This window comes from Podarcis gaigeae (genome assembly GCF_964106915.1).
Source record: "Podarcis gaigeae genome assembly, chromosome: 2".
NCBI lineage: Eukaryota > Metazoa > Chordata > Lepidosauria > Squamata > Lacertidae > Podarcis > Podarcis gaigeae.
Genome location: NC_139679.1, coordinates 122,634,023 through 122,659,977, shown reverse-complemented (window position 1 = coordinate 122,659,977; position 25,955 = coordinate 122,634,023). Strand labels below are relative to the sequence as shown.

The window sequence follows — 25,955 nt, the reverse complement described above, 5'->3', positions numbered from 1 at the left end:
GGAAAGCCTGGCCAGATGTGGTCCCCCCCCCCACCACCAGCGTTGCTTTCTGCAGCCTCCAGCACAACGTCAAGGGATTAGCAAGAGGAAAGTGGGTGCAAGTAGCTCCTGTCTCTCAGTCCTCCCACTGGATAGCTGAGCCGAGCTGTGGTTTCCTAGAGAGGCAGGAAGCTGCCGTGGCGTGGGGAGTGGGGGCTGTTGGAAGCCCCTCCATACTCGAGGGGAGAGGACGGGTCTTGGAGAGAGGGAGGCTGGAGCGCGCAGAGGACAAAGAGGTGCAATGCATGGGGGTGGCGTGGGGGTTAGGGGGAAGGAGGAAAGAGCCCCCCACTCCATGGGCATGGCCAGGAGGGGTTGCAGCTGCTCTGCGCCCCCCTAAATCGAGTAAATAAATAAAAATGCTTAACTAAAAGTAGTTACAGATAGGTAGCCGTGTTGGTCTGCCATAGTCAAAACAAAAAAACTTCCTTCCAGTAGCACCTTAAAGACCAACTAAGTCAGTTCTTGGTATGAGCTTTCGTGTGCATGCACACTTCCAGTGTATCTGAAGAAGGAAGGAAGTTTTTTTGTTTTAACTAAAAGTAGATAGGTGTGTTTTTTAAAAAATATATATATTAACAATTTCAACATAACAAATCCTCAAAACAAATCATCTTCATTATCCCTTTCCCCCCTTCCCACCTCCCCAACAAACCCTCCCTCCTTCACCCCCCCCCACTTCCCTCAGCTCCTCTCTCTCATTTCTCAACTCATATTATTCTCTGCATACTGTAAAATTGTATACAGCCTTATATTATCTGTCTACTATATTAACCCTCAATAAACCTGTGCATGTTTATTCAAAACCTGCCAAAGAGTCCAGTTGTCTTTTAAAATAATTTGTAAAAAGTTCCCGTTCTTCTTTAAAGCCACAAAAAATGTAGATAGGTTTTGGAGCACTTGGGGTCAAAAGGAAGCAATTTGAAACAACACCGTGGAGACTTTTCATTCTGAATCTGCTAGGCAGAGTCAGGCTGAGGATTGTGACAGGTGGGTGGGTGTCTCCTGCTCCCCACCCCTCAACATAAATCCTGGCTAAGCCCATGCCTCAGGGTGTTGGGTCTGATCTGTGCAAGGAGAAACTGCTGCAGAAATTGCAGGGCAAAATCCTCTTGGAAGCCCCTCAATATCCCCAGGGGCATATTCAGCTTGGGTAGGGGGACCAGATAGAATAGAATAGAATTTATTATTTATACCCGCCCATCCGGCTGGGTTTCCCCAGCCACTCTGGGCAGCTTCCAACAAAGTATTAAAATACAGTGGTCTAAACAAATAAATAAATAAAAACAATACAGTGGTCTGTTAAACATTAAAAGCTTCCCTAAAGAGGGCTGTCTTCAGATGTCTTCTAGTTCTTTTTGACATCTGATGGGAGGGCGTTCCACAGGGCGGGCGCCACTACCGAGAAGGCCCTCTGCTTGGTTCCCTGTAGCTTCACTTCTCACAGTGAGGGAACCGCCAGAAGGCCCTCAGCGCTGGACCTCAGTGTCCGGGCAGAATAATGGGGGTGCATTGGTGAAGAGGAAGCAGCATTTGGGAGTGGGGTGAGGGGAACAACAACAACAACAACTTATTTATACCCTGCACAACAACAATTTATTTATACCCCGCCCATGTGGCTGGGTTTCCCGAGCCACCCTGGGCAGCTCCCAACAGAATGTTACTAAAAAAGCAATAAAAGATCAAACATTAAAAACTTCCCTAAGCAAAGCTGCCTTCAGATGTCTTCTTAAAGTCAGATGTAAGGATTGACATGCTGGCCTGGGCTGTTTTTAGAGAGCTCACATAGGCTTAGCCAGGGGGCTGCAACTTCTCCTCCTAAATCAAGTAAATAAATAAAAATGCTTAACTAACTGACCAACTGCATCACAGATAACTCAGTTCTACCGCCCTAACTTATTCCCTGCTTATTCCCCCTGAAATAAATCCTGGCCACGCCCATGCGAACTCATAGAGTGTTTACATGATACCTCCCATAATATTCAGTTTCATCGGACTCTTAAATAAAAAAGGGAGTTCCTGGCCATGTTTGCCTCCTGGGGGGGAGCAAGTTCTATAGCTTGACTCTGTGCTTCATGAAGAAGTGCTTCCTTTCTTTTTTCCTAAATCTTCCAACGTTCAGCTTCATGGGATGCTCATGAGCTCTAGTGTTGGGAGAGAGGGAGAAGAAAAATTATGTATATTCTCTTTCTCCAGGGTCTGGATAAACATTCAAAGAGGTGGCTGGGCATTTCACCAAAGAGGCATTGGGCCCTGCTGGATCCAGACCAAAGGTCATGGAGGCGAATTATGAGACACAGTCCTCTCTAGGTAAGGACACACTCCCCCCGCCCTACCCCCATTCCTTGACTGAAAGACGTTTGGGGCATATTCCCCATTTATTATTTATCTGCTGATCTGGCTGGGTTTCCCGAGCTACTTTGGGTGGCTCCCAACAGAATATTAAAAACACAATAAAGCATCAAATATTTAAAACTTACCTAAACAGGGCTGCCTTCAGATGTCTTCTAAAAGTCAGACAGTTGTTTATTTCCGTGACATCTGATGGGAGGGCATTCAACAGGGCGGACGCCACTACCAAAAAGGCCCTCTGCCTGGTTCCCTGTAGCTTCACTTCTCACAGTGATGGAACTGCCAGAAGGCCCTTGGAGTTGAATGTCAGTGTCCCATTTGGATGACGGGGGTGGAGACACTTCTTCAGGTATACAAAGCTGAAGCCATTTAGGGCTTTAAAGTCAGCACCAAACTTTGAATTGTGCTCGGAAATGTCCTGGGAGCCAATGTAGGTCTTTCAGGACCGGTGTTATATGGTCTCAGTCACCAGTCTAGCTGCCGCATTCTGGATTAGTTGTAGTTTCCAGGTCACCTTCGGTGGTAGCCCCACATATGTCTAGAAAATGAACCTCGCTGCACACAGAGGATCCTATGTTCAACCTCTGGCATCTCCATGGGGGAAAAGGGATCAGCTAGCAGCTGGTGGGAAAGCCCTGAGATCATGGGAGATCCACCTGCTAGTTGAATGAGTCCATGTGGAGGTTTGATGAAGAATCAATTTGACCTGGCATGAGGAAGCCTCCAAATGTTCTTGAGGGCTTTTTAAGTGTTTGAAAAGTTCCCATCTCTGCCCCAAGGCCAGAAGGCCTGCCCTTTCCACAGCAGGACAAGGAAAAGGCAGGTGCCCCAAACGCCAAAACAGCATCTTTTTCTGAATATCCAGTAGGTAACTGATGCTCCACTTGTTTCCCCCCCAAAAATTCCTTCCAGTAGCACCTTAGAGACCAACTAAGTTTGTTATTGGTCAAAACAAAAAATTCCTTCCAGTAGCACCTTAAAGACCAACTAAGTTAGTTCTAGGTATGAGCTTTCGTGTGCATTCACACTTCTTCAGATACACAGAAAGCATGCACACGAAAGCTCATACCAAGAACTGACTTAGTTGGTCTTTAAGGTGCTACTGGAAGGAATTTTTTGTTTTGACTATGGCAGACCAACACGGCTACCTATCTGTAACTGGAACTTTGTTATTGGTATGAGCTTTCGTGTGCATGCACACTTCTTCAGATACCCAATCAGATGTTTGAGCAGCTTCTTGGAGAATGTGTGGCATAGTTTCCTTGCATATTCAGTAGGATAAGTGGATTGTAGAGGGTTCTTAATTCTAAGACCCTTAGGTATAATGTCCAGGTTCTTGCATTTAGTCAGAAAGAAGGTGTCAGTCTGTACCTGTGCAAGTTTCTTGGTGATGGTTGATGGACTTCCATTTCATTCGGCTAAGTGTGGTGCCTTCCATAGTTCTAGTTACAGGTAGGTAGCCGTGTTGGTCTGCCGTAGTCGAAACAAAAAAAATTCCTTCCAGTAGCACCTTAAAGACCAACTAAGTTTGTTTTTGGTGTGAGCTTTTGTGTGCATGCACACTTCTTCAGATACCCAAAGTTAGAATAATGGCTGAGGTCCTGGAGGTCCACAGTTAGGTGGTGCAGGGAATCCTTGGCTAGCAGTACAAAGCTCCCACATTTCTTGGGAATGCTAAAACCAGAGAAGCAGCAAATTGGGGTCAACCTGTGATAATATCCCATGTTTCTACCTTGAAGTTCATACATATATTTTTTTCCCTCATCCCCCAGGGAGTGACGGATTGAGCAGTGAGAAATATATGGAAAAATATTTGGTGTCAATGGAAAAAGCCGAGCATGAATCAGGAAAAAAGATGCTTGGAAATCAAAGAGGACCAAAAAGGGATGAGAGAAACTACACGGAGGATAAGAGGAAGGAGGTCCCTGCTTCCCAGAGTGCTGTTGTCCGGGAACCCCTGATCCAACAAGAAGATCACAAAAGGAACAGCAGTAAAACATGCCTGGTGTGTGGGAAAACATTTAGACATCAATCAAACTTAAATATACATTGCAGAATCCACACAGGAGAGAAACCATATACGTGCACCGAGTGTGGGAAGAGCTTCAATCTGAGAAGCAACCTTACTAGACATAAAAACACACATACAGGTGAGAAGCCGTATAAATGTATGGAGTGCGGGAAGTGCTTCAGTGACAGCAGTAGCCTCACTCGGCATCAAGCCACCCATGCGGAGGAGAAACCGTACGCTTGCATGAATTGTGGAAAGAGCTTTTGTGTGAGGAGTAGCCTCCTTTTGCACCAAAGAACACACACAGAGGAGAAGCCATTTAAATGTGCCGAGTGTGGAAAGAGCTTCATTGAGGTCAGTAGCCTTACTAAACATCAGAGAATCCACAGAGGGGAAAAGCCATTTAAATGCAAGGAGTGCGGAAAGAGCTTCAGTCAGAGCGGTAACCTGACGTTACATCAAAGAACACACACAGGGGAAAAGCCATGTCAGTGTACCGAGTGCGGAAAGTGCTTCCGTAGCAGCAGCAGCCTTACTTTACATCAGAGAATCCACACGGGGGAGAAACCATACACATGCATTGAGTGTGGGAAAAGCTTCAGCGCTCGTAGTAGCTTTATTTCACATCAGAGAACGCACACAGAGGAGAAGCCGTTTAAGTGTGTGGAGTGTGGGAAAAGCTTTAGTCAGAGCAGTAGCCTGACGACACATCAGAGAACACACACAGGGGAGAAGCCGTACAAATGTGTCAGCTGTGGGAAGTGCTTCAACGACAGCAGTGGCCTTACTTTACATCAAAGGACCCACACAGGGGAGAGACCCTTTAAATGCACGGTGTGCGGGAAAAGCTTCAGTCTGAGTAGTAACCTTAGCAGACATCAAAAAACACACACGGGAAGGAAGCCATATAAATGTATGGAGTGTGGAAACTGCTTTATTGACAGCAGTGCTCTTACTTTACATCAGAGAATGCACACAGGGGAGAAACCATTTAAATGCACGGTGTGTGGAAAGAGCTTCAGTGCAAACAGTCGGCTTGCTAGACATCAAAGAATACATATGGGAGAGAAAACATGGTGTGGGAAAAGCTTTGGTGACAATGCAAACCTTTCGGGACATCAGAAAACCCACACAGGCGAAAACCCGTAAAACTGCATGGGGTGTGGACATTGGAAGACTTCCTAAACACTAAAACACACAGTGGCGAAGTTATGGGAAGGTACGAAGTGTGGAAAAAGCCATGTGAGCACCAGCCTTCTTCAACATCTGAGAACCCTTGGAGGAAACCCTATACATTAATTTCTGTGTTATGAGAGGATTGGTTTGGCTGCAGTGACATACGCTTTAGTTACATCCAGGTTCAATTACTGGAATGGGCACTGCCTTTGAAAAGTACTCCAAAGCTTCAACTGACTCAAATATCAGCAGCCAGATTTTCAGCTGATAACCAAACAGTTAAATCCCTGTGTTGCAAACAATTATCGGTAATATCCAAAGCAACACGATGACCAAGTACAACAATGCAATGTAAATATACATTTACAATGCATTTACAATGCGATGTAAATGTAAGTCCTGCAGGACCCCCCAGACATGTTCTTTTGCAAACATTGAAAAAAGTTCTGGAAAAAAGTTCACAAACCGGAACCCTTACTTCTGGGTTTGCAGCATTGGGGTTCCAAGTTGTTCGACAACTAAGTCGTTTGAGAACCAAGTGTGACGTTTGCCTCCTAGGGTGGGTCATAAGGAAAGGGTTAAAATAGGTGTGATGTGATTGGCCAGTGAGAATGCAAGGGGGGAGTAACAGTTAGAGTGGGAGGTTTTGAAAGTCAGTTGAGGTTTGGGAGTTGAAGAAGGAGGAGGGAGGTTTAGGTGTGGGATGGTAGAGTTGTATTGTGAGAGAGTGAGAGGAATTGTTAGGTGGAGTCAGATACAGTAGTGCCTCGCAAGACGAAGTTAATCCGTTCCGTGAGGCTCTTCGTATAGCGGTTTTTTCGTCTTGCGAAGCAAGCCCATTGACATCTTAGTGGATTAGCGCTATTAGCGGTTTAGCGGCTTTTAGCGATCAGCTGTTAAGCGGCTTATCAGCGGATCAGCTGATAAGCGGCTTAGGAAAAGGGGGGGGAAGGGGAAAAAACCCCGCAGGAACTCGCAAGACATTTCGTCTTGCGAAGCAAGCCCATAGGGAAATTCGTTTTGCGAAGCGCCTCCAAAACGGAAAACCCTTTCGTCTAGCGGGTTTTCCGTCTTGCGAGGTGTTCGTCTTGCGGGGCACCACTGTAGATAGTTGGAATAATCAGTTTGGAGTTGTTAGGAACTAAGAATAAGAAACTGACAAGTAAAATTAACTGAAACCATAAGCTTGTTCCTGCATTTAAAAATAAACTTGATTATTTGTTTATGTTAACAACCGACTGGACTCCGCGTGTCCCCTGTAGTGATCAGGTGGGAGTGCTATGAGGAATTATAGCAAATATAGACTAAGCCATCTGTGTCAGCAATGAAAGCATTGCGTTGACTGGGTTTAAACTATTTTTATATGATTCTTGATCAATCTACACCCCTGCATCCCCGTTCCATTCCTCTCTTCCCCACATCACCTACGCAGCAGTTGCTTTGCCAGGCAGGCGTCCTTGGTCCTCAAAGATAATGGGCAGTTTCGTTGATGTAGCTTTCTTATATATAATCTTAGATGTTAATCTTAGGGCCAGGAAACAGGTTTCACATTAAGGTGATAATGGTCACTGTCCTCCTGGCCATCCTTCTTATCATGTGTACTGATTGTTTATGACCTCTGGAGTTGCTGTATTCGCTCCTTTGTAGTATTCATTCATTTACCCCAAAAGTATGCATGGATAACTAGTGTTTATAGTTTAACTTTGTCCCCACTTGAGGTTTGTTTAAATGCTCAGAAGAAATCTGATTGGTTCTTACGAACACTCTGTAAAAAGCTTTTTGGTGAATAAAAACGGTTTGGGCCAGGGGCTGCTGCATTCGGACAAGCACAGAGAGACACGATTATAGGCACCCTTCCCAGAGACTGGCTGGTTCAAGTCTCTGTGTGTATTCTTATTCATCAGAGTTCAGTCCTTCCTTTACTTTGCGAACGCAACATCCCCGTGAGATATGGGGTGGTGGCAGCAGAAAAAGCAATGGCAGTGGCGGCACAGGGTCAATAGACCGTCAAACGTCCGGGGGCCCTCTGTGTGATCAGATTACACTCTTAATTAGGATCTTCTCTTAGTTTCAGCAGGTGTTGGACAGGACAGTCGTTGTTCCCGGGTCTCATCAGAAGGAACCAGGTGTGATGAAGGCATTCTTACGCAGTCTGGTGACGGCCATCAAATCCCAGCCAAGAGAAACACTGTCAGGGGGAAAAAACCAAAGTGTTCAGAAGCAAATCTACTCTCAACTCACATTGTAGAATCCACACAGAGGAGAAAGCACAAAAGTGCTTGGAGAGTGGAAAGAGCTTCCTTGAGCGTTCAGAACTTACTGTACACGAGGGAATCCCCACGGGAGAAAAAGTGTTTAGATGCTTGGAGTGTGGACAGAGCTTAAATGGTAACAGCTCCCGCAGTAAACATTGTGGAATTCAAAAGCCAGGGTAACCATACAAATGCTCGGAGCGTGGAAAAGGCTTCTGTCACTGCTCAAATCGTAAAGTACAGTGGTACCTCGGGTTAAGAACTTAATTCGTTTCGGAGGTCTGTTCTTAACCTGAAACTGTTCTTAACCTGAAGCACCACTTTTGCTAATGGGGCCTCCTGCTGCCGCCGCGCCGCTGGAGCACAATTTCTGTTCTCACCGTGAAGCAAAGTTCTTAAGCTGATGCAATATTTCTTGGTTAGCGGAGTCTGTAACCTAAAGCGTATGTAACCTGAAGCATATGTAACCCGAGGAACCACTGTACATCAAAACATTCACACAGGGAAGAATCCATATGCCTATCTAGAGTGTAGAAAGGCCTTCACTAACAGCTCGGGCCTTACATATCATCAAAAAATTCACACAGGGGAGAAACCATATACAGTGGTACCTTGGGTTACAGACGCTTCAGGGTACATACGCTTCAGGATGAGAACAGAAATTGTGCTCTGGCGGCGAAGCAGCAGCAGGAGGCCCCATTAGCTAAAGTGGTGCTTCAGGTTAAGAACAGTTTCAGGTTAAGAACGGACCTCCAGAACGGGACTTCCGGGTTGGCGCCATCGCCGAATGGCGGACTCCCTCCGAGCTCTGGAGGGAGCCTGCTTGGCAGGGGCTGGATCCTACCGCGCCGGCGACGCGGGGACCCTCAAAAACCATGGGCGCTGAAACCCATGGACATGGTGACTCGGCGGGCACCGTTTGCGCCCCCGACCTGCGAAGGAGCCTTTTTAAAGGCTACGGAGCGGGGGACGGGGGGTGGTGTGGTGCTATGAGTCCTCCGCTTCCCCTGCCGAGCGAAGCCGCATGCCATTTGACGGAGAGCGCTGACTTCTTCCATTGAAAATTTGGACTAAAAAGAACGACCCGTGAGTAATTGGGAAATCGGATTTAAAAGGGAAAAAAAAATAAAATTTGGAACGAGCGGGGGAGGTGCAAAAAGGAAGTCCGTCTCCCCCCGGTTGTAGAGGATTTAAAGCAAGGATTTGACAACTAAGATCAAGAGCTATTTTATATTGATAAAGTTATTAATTTCACGATGGAAAATTATAAGACTGTGCTGGAGGAGAAAAGTGTAACGTGTGAGCTAAAACGCAACCCCCCCCCCGGGAACCGGGAGCGATCCGTGAGAGCGCCTGGTGAGGAGAAATAGAAGCTTTGACAGCTGTCAAAGGAGCTGTCAAAGTTGAAGAATAAAAAGAGAACTTTGTTACGAGGACTTTGCCGGTTACATTTGTTACAATTTGATATAAATTGTTGAAAACAAGGGATAACAAGTTACTTTGACTGTTGGGTGTGATCTGGAAGGAAACTGAGTTACCATAATCCCTCTAGAGGGGCTGTGGGACACTGCAAGTATTGCTGGCATGGAATTTGAATAGGACTTTTTATCTCCTGGGAAAACTGCAGAAATGGAACACTATTTTGACTACAGAGGTCTCTACACTAAAGGAGACAATAGATTTATCTATTGAAGAATGGAAGGGACTTGACGTAAGGTTTTGTTCCTGAATAACAAAGCCTCTGTAGAGGAACTAGAAGCTTTTGGAATTAGAACATTTTTGCAGTGGAGCAGGAAAAGAAACCAGAGGAAAGTGAGGAGAGAGAACAACAAGAACAAGAACAACAAGAATTGGACAAAGCTGGAAGTGGGAACATTTGGGACATCCAGATTTGAAAGGCCTAAAGAAATAAAATTGGAGTTTTACTCTTAAATATAGAGATCTGGATGGAAAAAATGGACCTTCTTGAGATAGAGTCCTTCCAAGATTGGATGTTCGAAATTAAAGACGACCAAAAAGATGGCAAAGACTATTAAAAAGACGGCAAAGTGGAGTTGTGAAGGATTTCGGCCTAGATGTGGGATCTCCAGGACGACAGCAGACGTTGATGGACATTGGGGAACACAACCGGGAAAGGGGGGAGGGAAATTTGGAATCCAAAGGGTGTAAAATTATACTTTTTTTTATTATTCTATTCTGTTCTGCATATTAAAGAGGGGAACTCGTGGAAGGGAACAGGGGTCGATTTTAGGGGATGGAAAAATATTTTTAACATTGGGTCAATGATAATAAGTCTAAAATTTGGGGTAAGAACTTGCTGAATCTATTTGAAGGAATTGGAATACAAGAGGGGGTGGGGTGGGGAAGTCCTGGAAAGATGCTAATGAAAATAAGGTTTAAAAGTAAATGTTTTATTTTTTCTTTTTTTTTTTTGTTATATTTGGAAACTTTCAATAAATATTATTATTTTTTAAAAAAAGAACAGACCTCCAGAACGAATTAAGTTCTTAATTCTGTACCTGTTTTGACTGTGGAAAGAGTTTCCGTCGGAGTGCACATCTCAGTTCACTCTAAAACCATTGCTAAAACTAAGAGCCCAGTTAAGAGCGTAATCCCCATTACAATCCCAGCAATACTTGGAAGCCCCTCGCGGCTGGTTGCTGCAAAATGCAACTGCGTGCCTTGCTGAGAAGGAGTCTTTTCAGTCCCACATCCCCCAATGGCGGCAGCTGCCAGGCAGCCTCCAGGCCCCCATCAAGGTGTTCCCCTTTGAGCTGCTGTTTTACGTTTATTATGCTCTTATTAGTATGCTTGAGGAGCAAGAGCGCCTTTGCCATTATCAGACAGACGGCACTGGCCCATACTGGCCAGCGATGTTTCCCTCACCCAACAAAGCCTTTTGGTAGCAGCTGAGACAGTCATGAGTTCGTGGCTCTTTTGCAAACCAAGCCTGAGAGCAGGGCAAGTCACAGCGAGCTGCCTTTATACATCTGCTGGGCAGAAATGGACCAGAGCTGAAGGCCACCCCGGGCCAAGTTCCTAACATCAGGCATTGCTCTTTAGTTCTAATTTGCCAACATCTTCAGGGGGACAAAGCAAAGGAAGGGTTTCTAATTAGGTCAAACTCTCCCCGGTGGCATCTTTCTCTCTCCCTGTTGCTAATAAACACATTATAATATTATTTCCAGAATGCCTATTAATTGTGAGATGATTGTGGGACATTGATGTGCTCCATTGAGTGGGGGGGTGGGACTGATTCAACATCCCATCTAAGCGCCTACAAAGAAAGCTTGCAGGAGAGATGCTGTGAGCTGTGAAAATGGACACAAATTTTCACCCCAATGGGTCAAACCAATCCTGGATGAACCATAAAATCGTAGAGTTGGAAGGGACCATGAGGGCCATCTACTCGAACCCCCTTCAATGCAGGAATCTTTCGTCCAAGGTGGGGCTACCAACTAGGCTGTGGGAGCCTCCCCATGTGTGGAGCTCCCACTCGCAGTTTCCATGGTAAAAATGGGGTGTCTTTCTCCTGAACCCCACCAGAGAAGAAAGAAGGAGTCATGCCTGAAAGAGGATCTTCTTCACATCACCATTAAAAACATTTCCTTTCCTGTCTATCTTTAATCTGGCTCTGCAGCCTTCCTCATTTTCTTGCCAGGGGGGCTTCCTCACTCCCAGCATCCTTCTGAGGGTCCTGGGAAAGAACACTTGGAGGTGGTGGGGAAAGATGCAGGTTCCTGGGAGGGAGGAAGAAGCAAAGGCAGCCTCAGAGGCCCTGCAGGCATTTTTCCGCCCAAGATATTTTACTGGCGAATGATAAGCCTACCTAGGTGTGGAGCCTGTAGTCTTTGTCCATTGAGTTTTCTTGGCAGGGATACAGGAGTGGCTTGCCGGTTCCTCCTTCAGGTGGGTCACGTTTGGTCAAAACTCTCCACTATGACCTGTTCATCTTGGTGCCTTGCTCGGCATAATTCATAGCTTCTCTGAGTTATTCAAGCCCCTTCGCCACGGCAAGGCAGTGATCCATGTAGGGGTAAAAGGGGTGAAAAGTAGAGACATCACCTTGCCAACAAAGGTCCGTATAGTTAAAGCTATGGTTTTCCCAGTAGTGATGTATGGAAGCGAGAGCTGGACCATAAAGAAGGCTGATTGCCCAAGAATGGATGCTTTTGAATTCTGGTGCTGGAGGAGACTCTTGAGAGTCCCATGGACTGCAAGAAGAACAAACCTCTCCATTCTTAAGGAAATCAGCCCTGAGTGCTCACTGGAATGACAGATCCTGAAGCTGAGGCTCCAATACTTTGGCCACCTCATGAGAAGAGAAGACTCCCTGGAAAACACCCTGGTGTTGGGAAAGATGGAGGGCGCAAGGAGAAGGGGATGACAGAGGACGGGATGGTTGGACAGTGTTCTCGAAGCTACCAGCATGAGTTTGACCAAACTGCAGGAGGCAGTGGAAGACAGGAGTGCCTGGCGTGCTCTGGTCCATGGGGTCACGAAGAGTCGGACATGACTAAACAACTAAACAACAACAACAGGTGTGGAGCTCCCATATGCCGTTTCCATAATACAAGGGGAGCGCGCCCCCTCCTGAACCCCACCATGTGAGGAAAGTGGAGTCATGCCTAAAAGAGGATCTTCTTCCCACCACCTTTAAAAACATCCCTTTTCTTTTCCCTCTGCCATCCTGAAGCTGTAACACGGCTGCCTCCCTTCCATTCCTCCTCCTCTCTTTCCCCTCACTAGCAGCGGGCGTCCAGGGTTTCAGCCAGAGGACATTCCTCCAGCCCTGATGTGTGGCTCAGTCCGTAGAGCATCCGACTCTTAATCTCAGGGTCATGGGGTTTGAGCCCCACGTTGGGCCAAACTTTCCTGCATTGCAGGGGGTTGAGCTAGATGACCCTCAATGTCCCTTCCAACCAGGCAATTCTATCATGCTTCTTGCAGACCCCGGGAGGTGAGCCAGAGACTTTCTGCAGGCAGAGCAGAGGCTCCACCACCAGTCCTCTTCTTATGCGTGCTAGCAGGGACCAAATCCTGGGTGGTCTCCTGCCCTCCCCACCCAGCACAGACCCCTCTCCTTTCCCAACCAGCACCTGCCTTCCTCCTTCCTCCCAGAGACATCCTGCTTCGCCTTTCGTCCGCTGCGCATCCTCCCGCGCCTTCCCTCCCGTTTTTCCAGCCTCGCCTTCTCGCCCTGTTCCTCGTTTCCTGGGGAGCCGCTGCACAACCATCCTTTGCGCCCACTTTATTTGAACTGAATTTTTTGGGGATGGTCCCATGCATCTCCCCCACCCCCCACTCCAAGATCCCCTTTCTGGAACCGTCCCTTTCCTTCCCCTCTTTTCCTAACCTTGGGCGGGCGGAAACAGCATCTCCTGCGCGCAGCACAATCGCATTCTTCCCAGTTTTTCAGATGGAGAAGGGGGCGCGCGCTCTTTCACGTTCTTGCCCCTCCCTCGGAAGTCCCCTCTAAGACTGCAAAGAGGAAGGGGAGGGGAGGGGACCCGGCTAAAATAGAAGGGGAGGTTCTAATCTAAGAGTTTATTTAGGGATCCCTCTGTTGTGCAAAGAAGCAACTAAAAGCAGCGAATTGCATGGATTCCGTGATCTCCTTTATAACTGTTATGTACTGAGTCGAATAGGATCCAAACTGCAGCAGTCTGATTGGTCCTAGAACAATAGGCTCCAAAAGGCAGCAGTCTGATTGGTCCTAGAACAATGCAGCAGTATGATTTTTTTGTTTTGCAGTATGATTGGTTAGCAGGAACCACCCAATCATGCTCCAGATAGAAGTGAATCCACAACCTGATTGGCTTACAGTAGAATTCCGGAATTAGCCAATCATGTGCAGCCCATTGTGTAAATAATGTATATAAAGCAAATACTCTGAGGGGACATTCATTCATTCCTCCTCACCACTATGAGCTGAATAAAGAGCATGAAATCACTTTGCGACTCTGAGTATATTTCAATAACGCAGGAATAAGTCCTACTCTTTTGTCATCCATCTACAAGTTGCAATGAGAATGTGGGAAACCGTTGGAACAAAGGAAGGCAATGCACAATGACTAAAAACATTTCTAAACAAATTTCTAAACAAACGCCACGAATCCTAGCGCGCTAGAACCGACCAAGGGTCTGTGTAAAGGAGCCATCTGTGGCTCAAGCCATAGGTAAAGGTAAAGGTACCCCTGCCCGTACGGGCCAGTCTTGACAGACTCTGGGGTTGTGCGCCCATCTCACTTAAGAGGCCAGGGGCCAGCGCTGTCCGGAGACACTTCCGGGTCACGTGGCCAGCGTGACATCGCTGCTCTGGCGAGCCAGAGCCGCACACGGAAACGCCGTTTACCTTCCCGCTAGAAAGCGGTCCCTATTTATCTACTTGCACCCGGAGGTGCTTTCGAACTGCTAGGTTGGCAGGCGCTGGGACCGAGCAGCGGGAGCGCACCCCGCCGCAGGGATTCGAACCGCCGACCTTTCGATCGGCAAGTCCTAGGCGCTGAGGCTTTAACCCACAGCGCCACCTGCGTCCCTTGGCTCAAGCCATACATCGCACCAAATAATCCACACAGGAGAGAAATCATATAGATGTTTGGAGTGCGGAAGGAACTTTGCCCATGGAATTAGCCTTACTTTACGCAAGGTGCTTGGAATGTGGAAAGAGTTTCCGTCAGAGTGCACATCTCCGCTCACATCGGAGAACTCATATTGGTGAAAAGCCATATAAAAGTTTGGAGTGTGGAAAGAGCTTCAGCAACGCTCGGACTGCGGATAGGGGGGGTCGGGCTCTTCCCTCCTTGACATCAATCGCCCCTCCCCTAAATGCAAATCCTTCTACTCCCGCCCCGCATCTCCCACTCCCATTTCATTGCACCTTTCCGTCCCCTGCGCGCCCAGGCTCCTTCTCTCCACTTCCCATAAATATCTCTGTGACGTTTTCCTTTCTTCAAAAGCCAGAGAGCAAGCAAGCAAGAAACCTTTGCATTTTGGAAATCCCCCAGGTCCCCACCCAGGCGCAGTTAGAGGGGACTTCCGGGGAGGGGGCAGAGCGCGTGTCCCCTCCACCCACGTTGGAAAAGCTGCGAGGGAGGCGGTTGTGCTGCGCGCAGGAGATACTGCTCCTCCCTCCCGCCCCAAGGTTAGGAAAGGGGCAGTTCCAAAAAGGGGATCTTGGAGGAGGTGGGCGGGAGATGCATGGGACCACCCCCAAAATATTCAGCTCAAAGAAAGTTGGGGTGGGTGCAAAGGATGGTGGCGCAGCGACTCCCCGGGAAAGGAGGAGTAAGGCGAGAAGGCGAGGCTGGAGAAACGGATTTGGGAGGGAAGGCGCGGGAGGATGCGCAGCCGAGGGAAGGCGAGGCAGGATGGATCTGGGAGGAAGGAGGGAGGCAGGTGCTGGTTGGGAAAGGAGGGGGGCTGTTCTGGGTGGGGAGGGCAGGAGACCACCCAGGATTTGGTCCCTGCTAGCACGCATAAGAAGAGGACTGGTGAGGGAGCCTCTGCTCTGCGTGCAGAAAGTCTCTGGCTCACCTCCCGGGGTCTCCAGGTAGCATGATAGAATTGCCTGGTTGGAAGGGACCTTGAGGGTCATCTAGCTCATCCCCCTGCAATGCAGGAAAGTTTGGCCCAACGTGGGGCTCATACCCCATGACCCTGAGATTAAGAGTCGGATGCTCTATGGACTGAGGGCCAGGGGAATGTCCTCAGGCTGAAACCCGCTGCCAGTGAGGGGAAAGAGAGGAGGAGGAATGGAAGGGAGGCAGCCGTGTTACAGCTCCAGGATGGCAGAGGGAAAAGGAAAGGGGTGTTTTTAAAGGTGGTGGGAAGAAGATCTTCTTTCAGGCTTGACTCCACTGTCCTCGCATGGCGGGGTTCAGGAGGGGGGGGCACTCCTCTTTTATCATGGATGCTGTAAGTGGGAGCTCCACACCCAGGCAGGGTTATCATTCACCAAGAAAATATCTTGGGTGGAAAAATGCCTGCAGGGCCTCTGAGGCTGCCTATGTTTCTATCTCCCTCCCAGGAACTTGCAGCTTGTGAGCTCCTCAGGAAGGGTGGAAGAGGCTGATCCTACAAACCTAGTGAGGATGGAAGGGGGAAGATGGACGGTAGACCTGGTCAGGCTGCCTCCTGCATTCCTCCCAACGACCTCCAAGCTTTCCCTCCCAGGACCCTCAGAGAGATCTGGTGAGTTGCAAGGAATGGAGATGGGGACCTGGGGAGATGTTGGGGGTGAAGAAGCTCCCCTGGCAAGAAAACGAGGGAGGCTGCAGGTTAAGAACAGAAACAAATGGTGGAAAGAAAGGAGAGGAATGTTTTTTAATGGTGGTGCAAAGAAGATTCTGTTGGGGACTGTTGCAGAGGGGGTGCCCCATTTGGGCTTCTTCAGGGGCAGGAGAATCCCTGCAGGTCCTCAGAGGCTCCTTTTGCTTATTTTTCCGTCCTGGAAGGGGGAAGATGGACAGTTGACCTGGTCAGGCTGTCTCCCACAACCTCTGACCCTTCCCCTCCAGGACCCTCAGAGAGATCTGGTGAGTGGCAGGGAATGGAGATGGGGACCTGGGGAGATATTGGGAGTGAGGAAGCTCCTTTGGCAATAAAACGAGGGAGGCTGCAGGGCCAAAGCTCCAGGCTAGCAGAGATAAAAGGTAAGAAGAAAGGAAAGGAATGATTTAATGGTGATGTCTAGAAGATTCATTTTCAGGCATGGGTCCTTCTTTTTTCTCTGGTGGGGGTCAGGAGGAAGACACCCCACTTTTACCATGGAAACTGCGAGTGGGAGCTCCACACATGGGGAGGCTCCCACAGCCTAGTTGGTAGCCCCACCTTGGAGAAAAGATTCCTGCATTACAGGGGGTTGGACTAGAGGACCTTTGTGGTTCCTTCCAACTCTACGATTTTATGATTCATTCAGGATTGGTTTGACCCATTGGGGTGAGAATCTGTGTCCGTTTCCACAGCTCACAGCATCTCTCCTGCAAGCTTTCTTTGTAAGAACTTAGCTGGGATGTTGAATCAGTCCCACCCCCCACTAGACGAAGCACATCAAATGCCCACGATCATCTCAGAATTAATGGCCATTCTGGAATTAATATTAAAAAGTAAAGTGAAGGGAACCCTGACCATTAGGTCTAGTCGTGACCGACTCTGGGGTTGATATTGTAATGCATTTATTAGGAAGAGAGAGAAAAATGCCACCGCGGAGAGTTTGCCATTATTAAAAAGCTTTGCTTTGCTTTGTCCTCCTTTGGCAAATGATGGACTGAAAAGACTCCTTCTCAGTTTGCATTTTGCAGCAACCAGCCGCGAGGGGCTTGCAAGCCTTGCTGGGATTGTAGTGGGGATTACACTCTTAATTTGGATCCTCTCTTAGTTTCTGCAGGCGGTGGACAGGACAGTCATTGTTCCCGGGTCTCATCAGAAGCAACCGGGCACGATAAAGGCATTCTTACACAGCCTGATGACAGCCAGCGGATCCCAGTCCAGGAGAAAGACCGCCAGGGAGAGAAAACAAATCAGTGCCCATCGTGTGGCAAAGCGTTCAGAAGCAAATCTGCCCTCAACTCACATTGCAGAATCCACACGGAAGAGAAATCCCACAAATGCTTGGAGTGTGCAAAGAGCTTCCGTAGGCATTCACAACTTACTGAACACGAGCGAATCCACACAGGAGAAAAACCGTATATATGCTCGGAGTGTGGAAAGGGCTTCCATTGCCGCTTAAATCTTAAAAAACATCAATACATTCACACAGGGAAGAAACCATATGCCTGTCTAGAGTGTGGAAAGGCCTTCAGTAACAGCTCAGGCCTTGTATATCATAAAAAAATTCACACAGGGGAGAAACCGTATACCTGTTTTGACTGTGGAAAGAGCTTCCATCATAGCCAAGGTCTTCTAACTCATCAAAAAATCCACACAGGGGAGAAGCCATATAAATGTCTGGAGTGCGGAATGAGCTTCGCTTATGGTTCAAGCCTTACATCACATCGAAAAATCCACACCGGAGAAAAATCATATAGCTGTTTGGAGTGCGGAAGAAACTTTGCCCATCTAATTAGCCTTACTTTACACAAGAGAACTCACACAGGGGAGAAACCATATAAATGCTTGGAATGTGGAAAGAGTTTCCGTCAGAGTCCACATCTCAGTTCACATCGGAGAACTCATACCGGCGAGAAGCCGTATAAATGCTCGGAGTGTGGAAAGAGCTTCAGTCAGAGTTCACACCTTAAAGTGCATGTGCGATACCATACAGGTGAAAAACCATATAAGTGTGTGACGTGTGGAAAGGGTTTCTGTACTAACACAGAACTTATTTGCCATCACAGGATCCATACAGGGGAGAAGCCATACGAGTGCTTTGAGTGTGGAAAGAGCTTCAGCCAGGGTATAAGCCTTCATATACATAAAAAAATTCACAGAGGAGAAAGACCATATGCATGTTTTGAATGTGGAAAGAGCTTTGGCCAGAGTTCAAGCCTTAGCGCACACCAGAGAATTCACAGAGGGGAAAAGCCGTATTCTTGTTTTGACTGTGGAAAGACCTTTTCTTGCAGCTCAGCCCTTCATTCTCATCACAAAACCCACGTGGGAAAGAAACCATAAAGATGCTTGCAATATAGTGGAAAATTTGGTTTATAACCATTCAAAGAATTCATAGAAGCAAGAAACCACAACAAACTCACACCAAGTTAAAAGTACTCATATTTTTCTCTGAAAATATAAGAGGGTGAGTCTGTTCTAGCCAGCAGCAAAGCTCAAGACCTGTTTCTTTCTTGGGTGTCTGTAGTGCATCTCAAAAGCCCCTGCAGGCCATTGTGACAACATTTCAAATCCTGTGAGTCGTCCTTCTGTTCTTTTCACAAAAGAGGAATTCAAGAAGCTGAGCAAGTCACAAAAGAACTGGAGGATGTTGACTGTAAGGAACAGCTTTGAATATAGACGAAAGGAAGGGCTAATATTTTCAAACTCTGTATGAAAGTATCTAATCTGGAAAAAAGAACATGGACAGGCCAAAACATTCATGTGCTGTATGTCAATTCCAGCAGGCTTTTGGCTGGTGCTCCTGGAGACAAGATGGCTCCTTCACAAAGATCCTTGGTCGTATCCAGTGAACTAGTTCATTAAGTAAAGAGGGCCAGGATTAATTGGTTTGTTTTGTAATAGCCGGGTAGTTTAGAAATGTTTTTAGTGATTGTGCATTCCCCTTCTTTGTTCCAGCGGTGTCCCACATTCTCCTTGCAGATGGATGACAAAGGAGTAGCATTTATTCCTGTATTATTAAGGGCATCACGGAATCCATAAAGTTCCCCATTTTGCAGATTTAACCGGTCTGATCTTTAAAACGTTAAGATGTTTAAGGGCTTCTCGAAATTTTAGTTGTTTCTTTGCTCAGCAGAGGGATCTGTAAATAAACTCTTAGAACCGCCCCTTCCATTTTAGCCAGGGTTCTTTGAAGCATACAAATCTTGAGGATAAACTTTGGTAGCAGTCGGAGGCCTGCATGCCTGGAGTTCATTACAGGGACAATTAGTGCCAGCTAATTTAGATTAACTCAATTGGCAGCTGTCTAGGCAATGCGTTAAAATATATCTAATGGATTATCACAGGAAGGAAGAAGGGGAGAATCCAGTTCAATAAGTGTTTTCATTTTGGAAATTTTAACCCACTTCTGGTCATACCATCGGGTGCCTCTAGTTTTTAGGCCAGGGAAGAATTGAAGCAATGCATGGCTCCATTTTGAGAACTGGATTTGATGTTCATCCCAAAGTGAAGAAAAGTTACTTAAAAGTGTGTGTGTGTGTGTGTGTGTGTGTGTGTGTGTGTGTGTGTTAAAAAATTGATTTTGAAATACAGTAGACACTAATAGCTAAAGAAATAAAAGAATTTCTACAATAAGCAATCATTTTGTTCCCGTGCGTATTTGGGGACAGGGGGAAGGAGGTTACTTGAAGGAAGGACTGGGGGTCTCAAGGAAAATAGCTGCTCCCTCTAGAGCTCAGACAGAAGGATAAGCAGCTCAGCCTACACAGAAAGAGCACTTGGAAAGAAAAGCCTTGCAGGGGTGGATAGGGACCACTGCTGTTTATTTTGAACATTTAATACTTCTCCGTTCAGTCAAATTATTTCAACACCAGTCAGATGGCTGGTGCTTTAAGGAAGCCCCTTGATGGCTGTGCAAAGAGGGGAAATAAGAGTATCTTCTTCGCCGAGGAAGCAATTTGGATTTTCCCTTGCTGTCTGCCACAATATGGATATACCGTATTTTTCGCTCTATAACACGCACCCGACCATAACACGCACGTAGTTTTTAGAGGAGGAAAATCCGTAGGCATGCCACCCGTAGGCATTCCCTCCATAACACGCACAGACATTTCCCCTTACTTTTTAGGAGGAAAAAAGTGAGTGTTATGGTGCAAAAAATATGGTAACTATCCCATCTGCCTTACCAGGACAATCCGTACTGCCTCTTGGTCTGAGGGATTGTTTGTGGTGTTTTGACCAAAGAGCGCAGAGATTGGGTTGAGGGCACCATGCAGCCCTTCAGCTTCCCTCACTGAGCTGAGGGGTGTGGTGGTTTTGGAGAACCCTCTCATGATGTTGTTTGGCGTGGCATCCATACTGAGGCTGCCTCAAATAGGTCTAGTTACAGGTAGGTAGCCGTGTTGGTCTGCCGTAGTCAAAACAAAACAATTCCTTCCAGTAGCACCTTAGAGACCAACTAAGTTTGTTATTGGTATGAGCTTTCGTGTGCATGCACACTTCTTCAGATGCCTGTGTGGGACTTCATAGCCTTCTCGACAACCATGGGGCTGTCTCGGGATCCCAGTGGCCCAACACATATGGCTGAGCCAGGGCTTTTTCCCCCCAGCTAGAACACGCGGGAACTCAGTCACGGCTCCTCTCAGGTAGGTGCCATTGCCATTATAAGAGAACGAGGGAGGGTTCATGGAGAGTTCTGGTGCCTCTTTTTCTGGAAAAATAGCCCTGGGCTGAACAAGTGCTCAATTTGTCGTCCTCCCACAAAAAGAGTGGATTGGAAGCCACCTAGAGTGGCTGGAGGAACACAGTCAAGATAGGTGGCAGGTAAATAAATTATTATTATTATTATTAGTGATATAGAAAATATAGGAATATTTTGTATGCATTCTGAATAATTTCTCCAGAGTTCAGTGCTAACCGGTACATTATACTATAATTTTTTAAAAGAAAAATAGGTGAGGATCAGGCCCAAGATAGATGATCCCCTTGTTGCTCCTTCCACTTTCTGGAAAATGAAATTGTTGGAGAAGTGATGGAGGAAATTGTTGGAACGATGAGAGAAAAATAGAGAAATTTCAGAGGGAGCATCCTATTAGGCTGCAAAAGATTGTAATGGATTGCTTTGAAATAATTTCAGCAACAGATTGGGGGAGGGGGGGAAATCACCCCCAACTGCCCTGTATTTTGCCAGAACAAAGGTAGTAACCCTACTTTATGGGGTCCCATGAAGCAGAATCTGCAATGACCCCAGCGCATTACAGTTTTCTTTGCGGGGGGCGGGGGCGGGGGGCGGAACACTGGCAGTTCACGGGTTAAAGGCAGCGATTATATTGCTAGAGAAGACTTCCTGGGGGAAGTGGGGAAGCGTCACTTCCTCTTCCGTTTGTTACATTTGAAAAGCTGCGAGGGAGGAGAGTGCGGCGCGGAAGACTGTGCCTTCTGCAAGGTAGGAAAAAAGAGGGGGATATATTTGGGGGGGGGGAGGGGTCCTCCTGTGCCAGAGCAGCTGCTTTGCAGGAGAGAAGCCCTCCAGGATAGGAGCATGCATGGGGCTGCACCCCACATTTGAGCCCCCGAAAGAGCAAAGGACCTCGAGGGCTGCAGGGGCGCCCCAGGAGGAGAGCAAGGCAAGAAGGCGAGGCGGGGGGGGGAGGGAGTTTTAGGGTGGGGTAGGAAACCCCCCCGAAAGGAAAGGGGGCAGGATGGCTCTGGGGAGAGGAGGAGGGAGGAATTGATGTTTTGGAGAAAGAGGGGTCGAGTAGAGAGGGCACGATTAGACCAAAAGGGGGGGGGTCTTGGATCGGGGGCTTTCTGCTGAGGAGATGCTCCGCCCTTGAGCTACAGCCCCTTCCCTTAAAGTGGGGCTGGGAGGGGGAGGAAGTGGGGGGGGGGTCAGCCCTGTCACAGCTCCAGGCTGGCAGAGAGGAAAGGAAGCCAAAAAAAGGAAAGGAATGTTTTGAATGTTGGGGGGAAGAAGATCCTCTTTCAGGCATGACTCCACTTTCCTTGCATGGTGGGGTCCAGGAGGGGGGACACTCCTCTTTTATCATGGAGGCTGCAAGTGGGAGCTCCACACCTAGGCAGGCTTATCATTCGCCAAGAAAATACGATGGGTGGGAAGATACCTGCAGGGCCTCTGAGGCTGCCTGTGTTTCTGTCTCCCTCCCAGGAACCTGCAGCTTCTGAGCTCCTCAGGAAGGATGGAAGAAGCTGATCCTGCAAACCTAGCGAGGATGGAAGGAGGAAGGTGGATGGTTGACCTGGTCAGGCTGCCTCCTGCATCCCTCCCCACAACCCCAGACTGCTCTCTCCCAGGACCCTCGGAGAGATCTGGTGAGTTCCAAGGAATGGAGATGGGGGCCTGTGAAGATGTTGGGGGTGAGGAACCTCCCCTGGCAAGAAAACGAAGAAGGCTGCAGGGCAAGAGCTCTGGGTTGGCAGAGATAAAATGTAGACAGAAAAAGAAATGTTTTTAAAGGTGATGTGAAGAAGATTCATTTTCAGGCAGGACTCCTTTCTTCTCTGGTGGGGTTCAGGAGGAAGACACCCCACGTTTACCATGGAAACTATGAGTGGGAGCTCCACACATGGGGAGACTCCCACAGCCTCCTTACGATCTTCTTTCAGGTCACTACCATGCCCTGAAGGGTGGAAGGAAGACCTGGTCCCTGCTGCACGGCCCATTTCCACCTGGCCAGGGGGGCAGAGCCCAGACTCCCCTTGAACAGCCAAAAGAGGCTCCTGGCAGGCCACTGGGACGTTGCTGGAACAACTCTTGGGCTGGGGGCAAATGGCAAAAATGTTTTATAATGTTAAAAACAGCTCTCGTTTTGGTTCCTCTGGTTTGTTTTTGTTGAGTTGGTGTTGGTTAAATGTTTATTTGGGGTTAGTGGTTATTTTAATTTGGGTATAACTGTAAACCGTTTATTACTGCTATTGTTATTGTTGTCGGTTTATTTGTTGCCTGTATAGGATATTCTGTTTTTTATGTTTGATGTTTTGTTCTGTTTTCCTATATGCTGTTAGCTGCACAGGGTGGCTGTGAGAAGCCAACTAGATTGGGGAATATAAATTTTACATATATGTCCCATTTGGGCCTCTGCAGGGGCTGGAGAATATCTAGGGCAGAGGAATCCCTGCAGCTTCTCTGAGGCTCCTTTTACTTCTCCCCCCCTCCCTCCCTCCCCCCCCTCCCTCCCTCCCTCCCAAGGAACCTGCAGCTTGTTTAGGCTTCTGAGCTCCTCAGGAAGGATGAAAGAGGCTGATCCTCTTTCGCCCTCTTACTGCTAACAATAAGCCCTTGAAGATCCCAGGACCGGGGAAATTAGACTGCCCTTGACTAGAGCCAGGGCCTTTTCAGCCGTGGCCCCGGCCTGGTGGACCGCTCTCCCACAAGAGACCGGGGCCCTGCAGGATTTGACATCCACAGGGCCTGCAAGACAGAGCTGTTCCGCCAGGCCTTTGGGCAGGATGGAGTTTGACTTACTTTCCTTTGTATAAAACAAGCCCGAAGGAGGCCCCCAACCTGCTCACAGGTCCTTGTATGATCAGTGGAAACAGTTGGTCCTGGCAAGTATTAACCACTCTCAGTTCCAGCCTGATAATTGCCAACTGCTTAGATATTAACTTGTCTGAATTAATATTAAGATGTATTTTAATTAATTGATGTCAGTTTTTATGCATATTGTGTTGTTTTTATGATGTTAGCCACTCTGGGCCTTCCTCGGCCGGAGAGGGCAAGATAAAATATTATTATTATTATTATTATTATTATTATTATTATTATTATTATTATTCTGCAGACCTAGCAAGGATGGAAGGGGGAAGATGGACGGTTGACTTGGTCAGGCTGTCTCCCACCACATTTGAATGTTCCCACCCAGGACCCTCAGTGAGATGTGGTGAGTTCCAGGGAATGGAGATGGGGACCTGGGGCGATGTTGGGGGGTGAGGAAGCCCCCTGGCAAGAAAACGAGGGAGGCTGCCGGGCCAGAGTTCTGGGCTGTGAGAGATGAAAGGTAGAAAAGGAAAGGAATGTTTTTCAGTGGTGGCATGGGCGCAAGATTTTTTTGGGGGGGCAGGCCTTTTTAATGGGGGGCAGCACTGGCATGATTGGCCAGTTAGTTAAGTATTTCTAATGTTTCACTTGATCTGGGGGCTGCCCCCCACCCCTCCTTGTCTATGCCAATGAATGGTGGTGTGAAGAAAATTCTTTTTCAGAACATAATATTTGTTGGGTCCTGAACCTTCCCACACTCGGTGGTAGCTGCAGCAATAGCCAGATGAGGGACTGAATGGGCTTCATCTCAGTATGGAGACAGGTTTTTTCGGTTTGCAGCAGCCAAGCTGCCAGGTCAGTAGTGAGTAACCTGTGGGTCATGGCAGCAGTCCCTCTCTAGCCCACAAAGCCATTTTCCTCAAACCGTGTCAGCTAATGGCAGCTAACTGAATGAGGTTGAATGCTGACAAGACAGAAGTACTGCTATTGGGAGACAGGGGGCAGGTGGTTGTGGTGACTCTCTGGTCCTGAACAGGGTATCTGTGCCCTTGAAGGAGCAGGTGCACAGCCTGGGAGACATTTTGGATTCAGAGTTGTCCATGGAGGCGCAGGTCAATTCTGTGTCCAGTGCAGCTGTCAACCAGTTCCATCTGGGATGCAGGCTGAGACCCTCCCTGCCCATACAATGTCTCCCCAGAGTGAGTGGTGCATGCTCTAGTTATCTTCCGCTTGGACTACTCCAATGCACTCTGTGTGGGGCTACCTTTGAAGGTGACTCAGAAACTCCAATTTATCCAGAATGGGGCAGCTAGACTGGTGACTGGGAGCAGCTGCCAGTACCATATCACACTGGTCCTAAAGGATTTTCACTGGCTCCCAGTACGTTTCCTTTTTGTTTGTAAATAATATTTATTAAGTTTTCCAAGTAAACAATCCAACAAAAATCACATTAAAGACATTCCAAATTATTATATAATCAAGGAGTCTGAATGTTGTGTCAAATTATGTCTTTTTTTATTTAGCCTCTCGTACTCTGAGTTTGGAGGGTGGCTATCATCTCAAATTTGTTCAGCTTCCAAGTTAGTCCAGATGTTTCCCATAAATCAGTCCGGTGTTATTCCTTCATTCGTTTTTCACAGCCTCTGAGTTCATCCAGCAAACAAGTTAAATCAAACAATATGTTCCTGTCAAAACAAAACAAATTCTTGTTTGCTCCTTATAGACCAACTAAGTTTGTTATTGTTATGAGATTTTGTGTGCATGCACACTTCTTCAGATACACGATAGCTCATACCAATAACAAACTTAGTTGGTCTCTAAGGTGCTGCTTAGGGACACGGGTGGCGCCTAAAAGAGCCTAGGACTTGCCAATCAGAAGGTTGGCGGTTCGAATCCCCGTGACGGGGTGAGCTCCCGTTGCTCGGAGCCTTCTCCTGCCAACCTAGCAGTTCGAAAGCACGTCAAAGTGCAAGTAGATGAATAGGTACCACTCTGGCAGGAAGGTAAACGGCGTTTCTGTGCACTGCTCTGGTTCGCCAGAAGCAGCTTAGTCATGCTGGCCACATGACCCGGAAGCTGTACGCCGGCTCCCTCGGCCAATAAAGCGAGATGAGCGCCGCAACCCTAGAGTCGGTCACGACTGGACCTAATGGTCAGGGGTCCCTTTACATTTACCTTTAAGGTGTTTTATTTTGACTACGGCAAACCAACACGCCTACCTACCTGTATCTAGAAATATGTTCCTGTGTGGATGATTTTTTCTCCATGTCTTTACTTTCATTTCTTCATTCAAAATATGCACAATGACATGGCTTAAAATGGAGGAATTCTGGCTCTCTGCCAACTATTCCGGGCA

The 25,955-nt window shown here is 47.6% G+C and overlaps 4 protein-coding genes across 5 annotated transcripts in view; all 4 read left to right on the top strand.

The window, feature by feature from the left end:
• The first annotated feature begins 81 nt into the window (after positions 1–81).
• Positions 82–5,938, top strand: LOC310837708 (uncharacterized protein). The gene is made up of 4 exons (XM_083724715.1): positions 82–275; positions 2,236–2,349; positions 4,164–5,760; positions 5,828–5,938. Exons 2-3 carry the CDS (start codon positions 2,316–2,318, stop codon positions 5,549–5,551), a joined length of 1,422 nt encoding a protein of 473 aa, XP_083580841.1. The 5' UTR covers positions 82–275; positions 2,236–2,315; the 3' UTR covers positions 5,552–5,760; positions 5,828–5,938.
• A 9,680-nt stretch (positions 5,939–15,618) lies between these two features.
• Positions 15,619–25,955, top strand: part of LOC310837619 (uncharacterized protein) — a 26,394-nt gene continuing 16,057 nt past the window's right edge. The window contains exons 1-2 of one of the 2 annotated variants that reach the window (XM_083724506.1): positions 15,620–16,023; positions 23,904–24,002. In XM_083724506.1, coding sequence (XP_083580632.1) covers positions 15,924–16,023; positions 23,904–24,002 — 199 coding nt within the window. In that variant the 5' untranslated portion in view covers positions 15,620–15,923. Of the gene's footprint in view, positions 16,024–23,903; positions 24,003–25,955 lie in introns of both variants that reach the window. The other variant, XM_083724507.1, reaches the window with a different exon arrangement.
• LOC310837370 (uncharacterized protein) overlaps positions 16,287–25,955 on the top strand; it is a 39,449-nt gene continuing 29,780 nt past the window's right edge. The window contains exon 1 of the mRNA XM_083723887.1: positions 16,287–16,367. The gene's annotated coding sequence lies outside the window, so the exon portion shown is untranslated. The remainder of the gene's footprint in view (positions 16,368–25,955) is intronic.
• The window catches only part of LOC310837761 (uncharacterized protein), a 166,720-nt gene continuing 162,283 nt past the window's right edge, over positions 21,519–25,955 (top strand). The window contains exon 1 of the mRNA XM_083724837.1: positions 21,519–21,547. The gene's annotated coding sequence lies outside the window, so the exon portion shown is untranslated. The remainder of the gene's footprint in view (positions 21,548–25,955) is intronic.

Coding starts and splice junctions, on each gene's coding strand:
- LOC310837708 (XM_083724715.1), top strand. CDS start 2,316: ATGGAGGCGAATTATGAGACACAGTCCTCTCTAG. Junction 2,350..4,163: donor TGAGACACAGTCCTCTCTAG/GTAAGGACACAC, acceptor CTCATCCCCCAG/GGAGTGACGGATTGAGCAGT.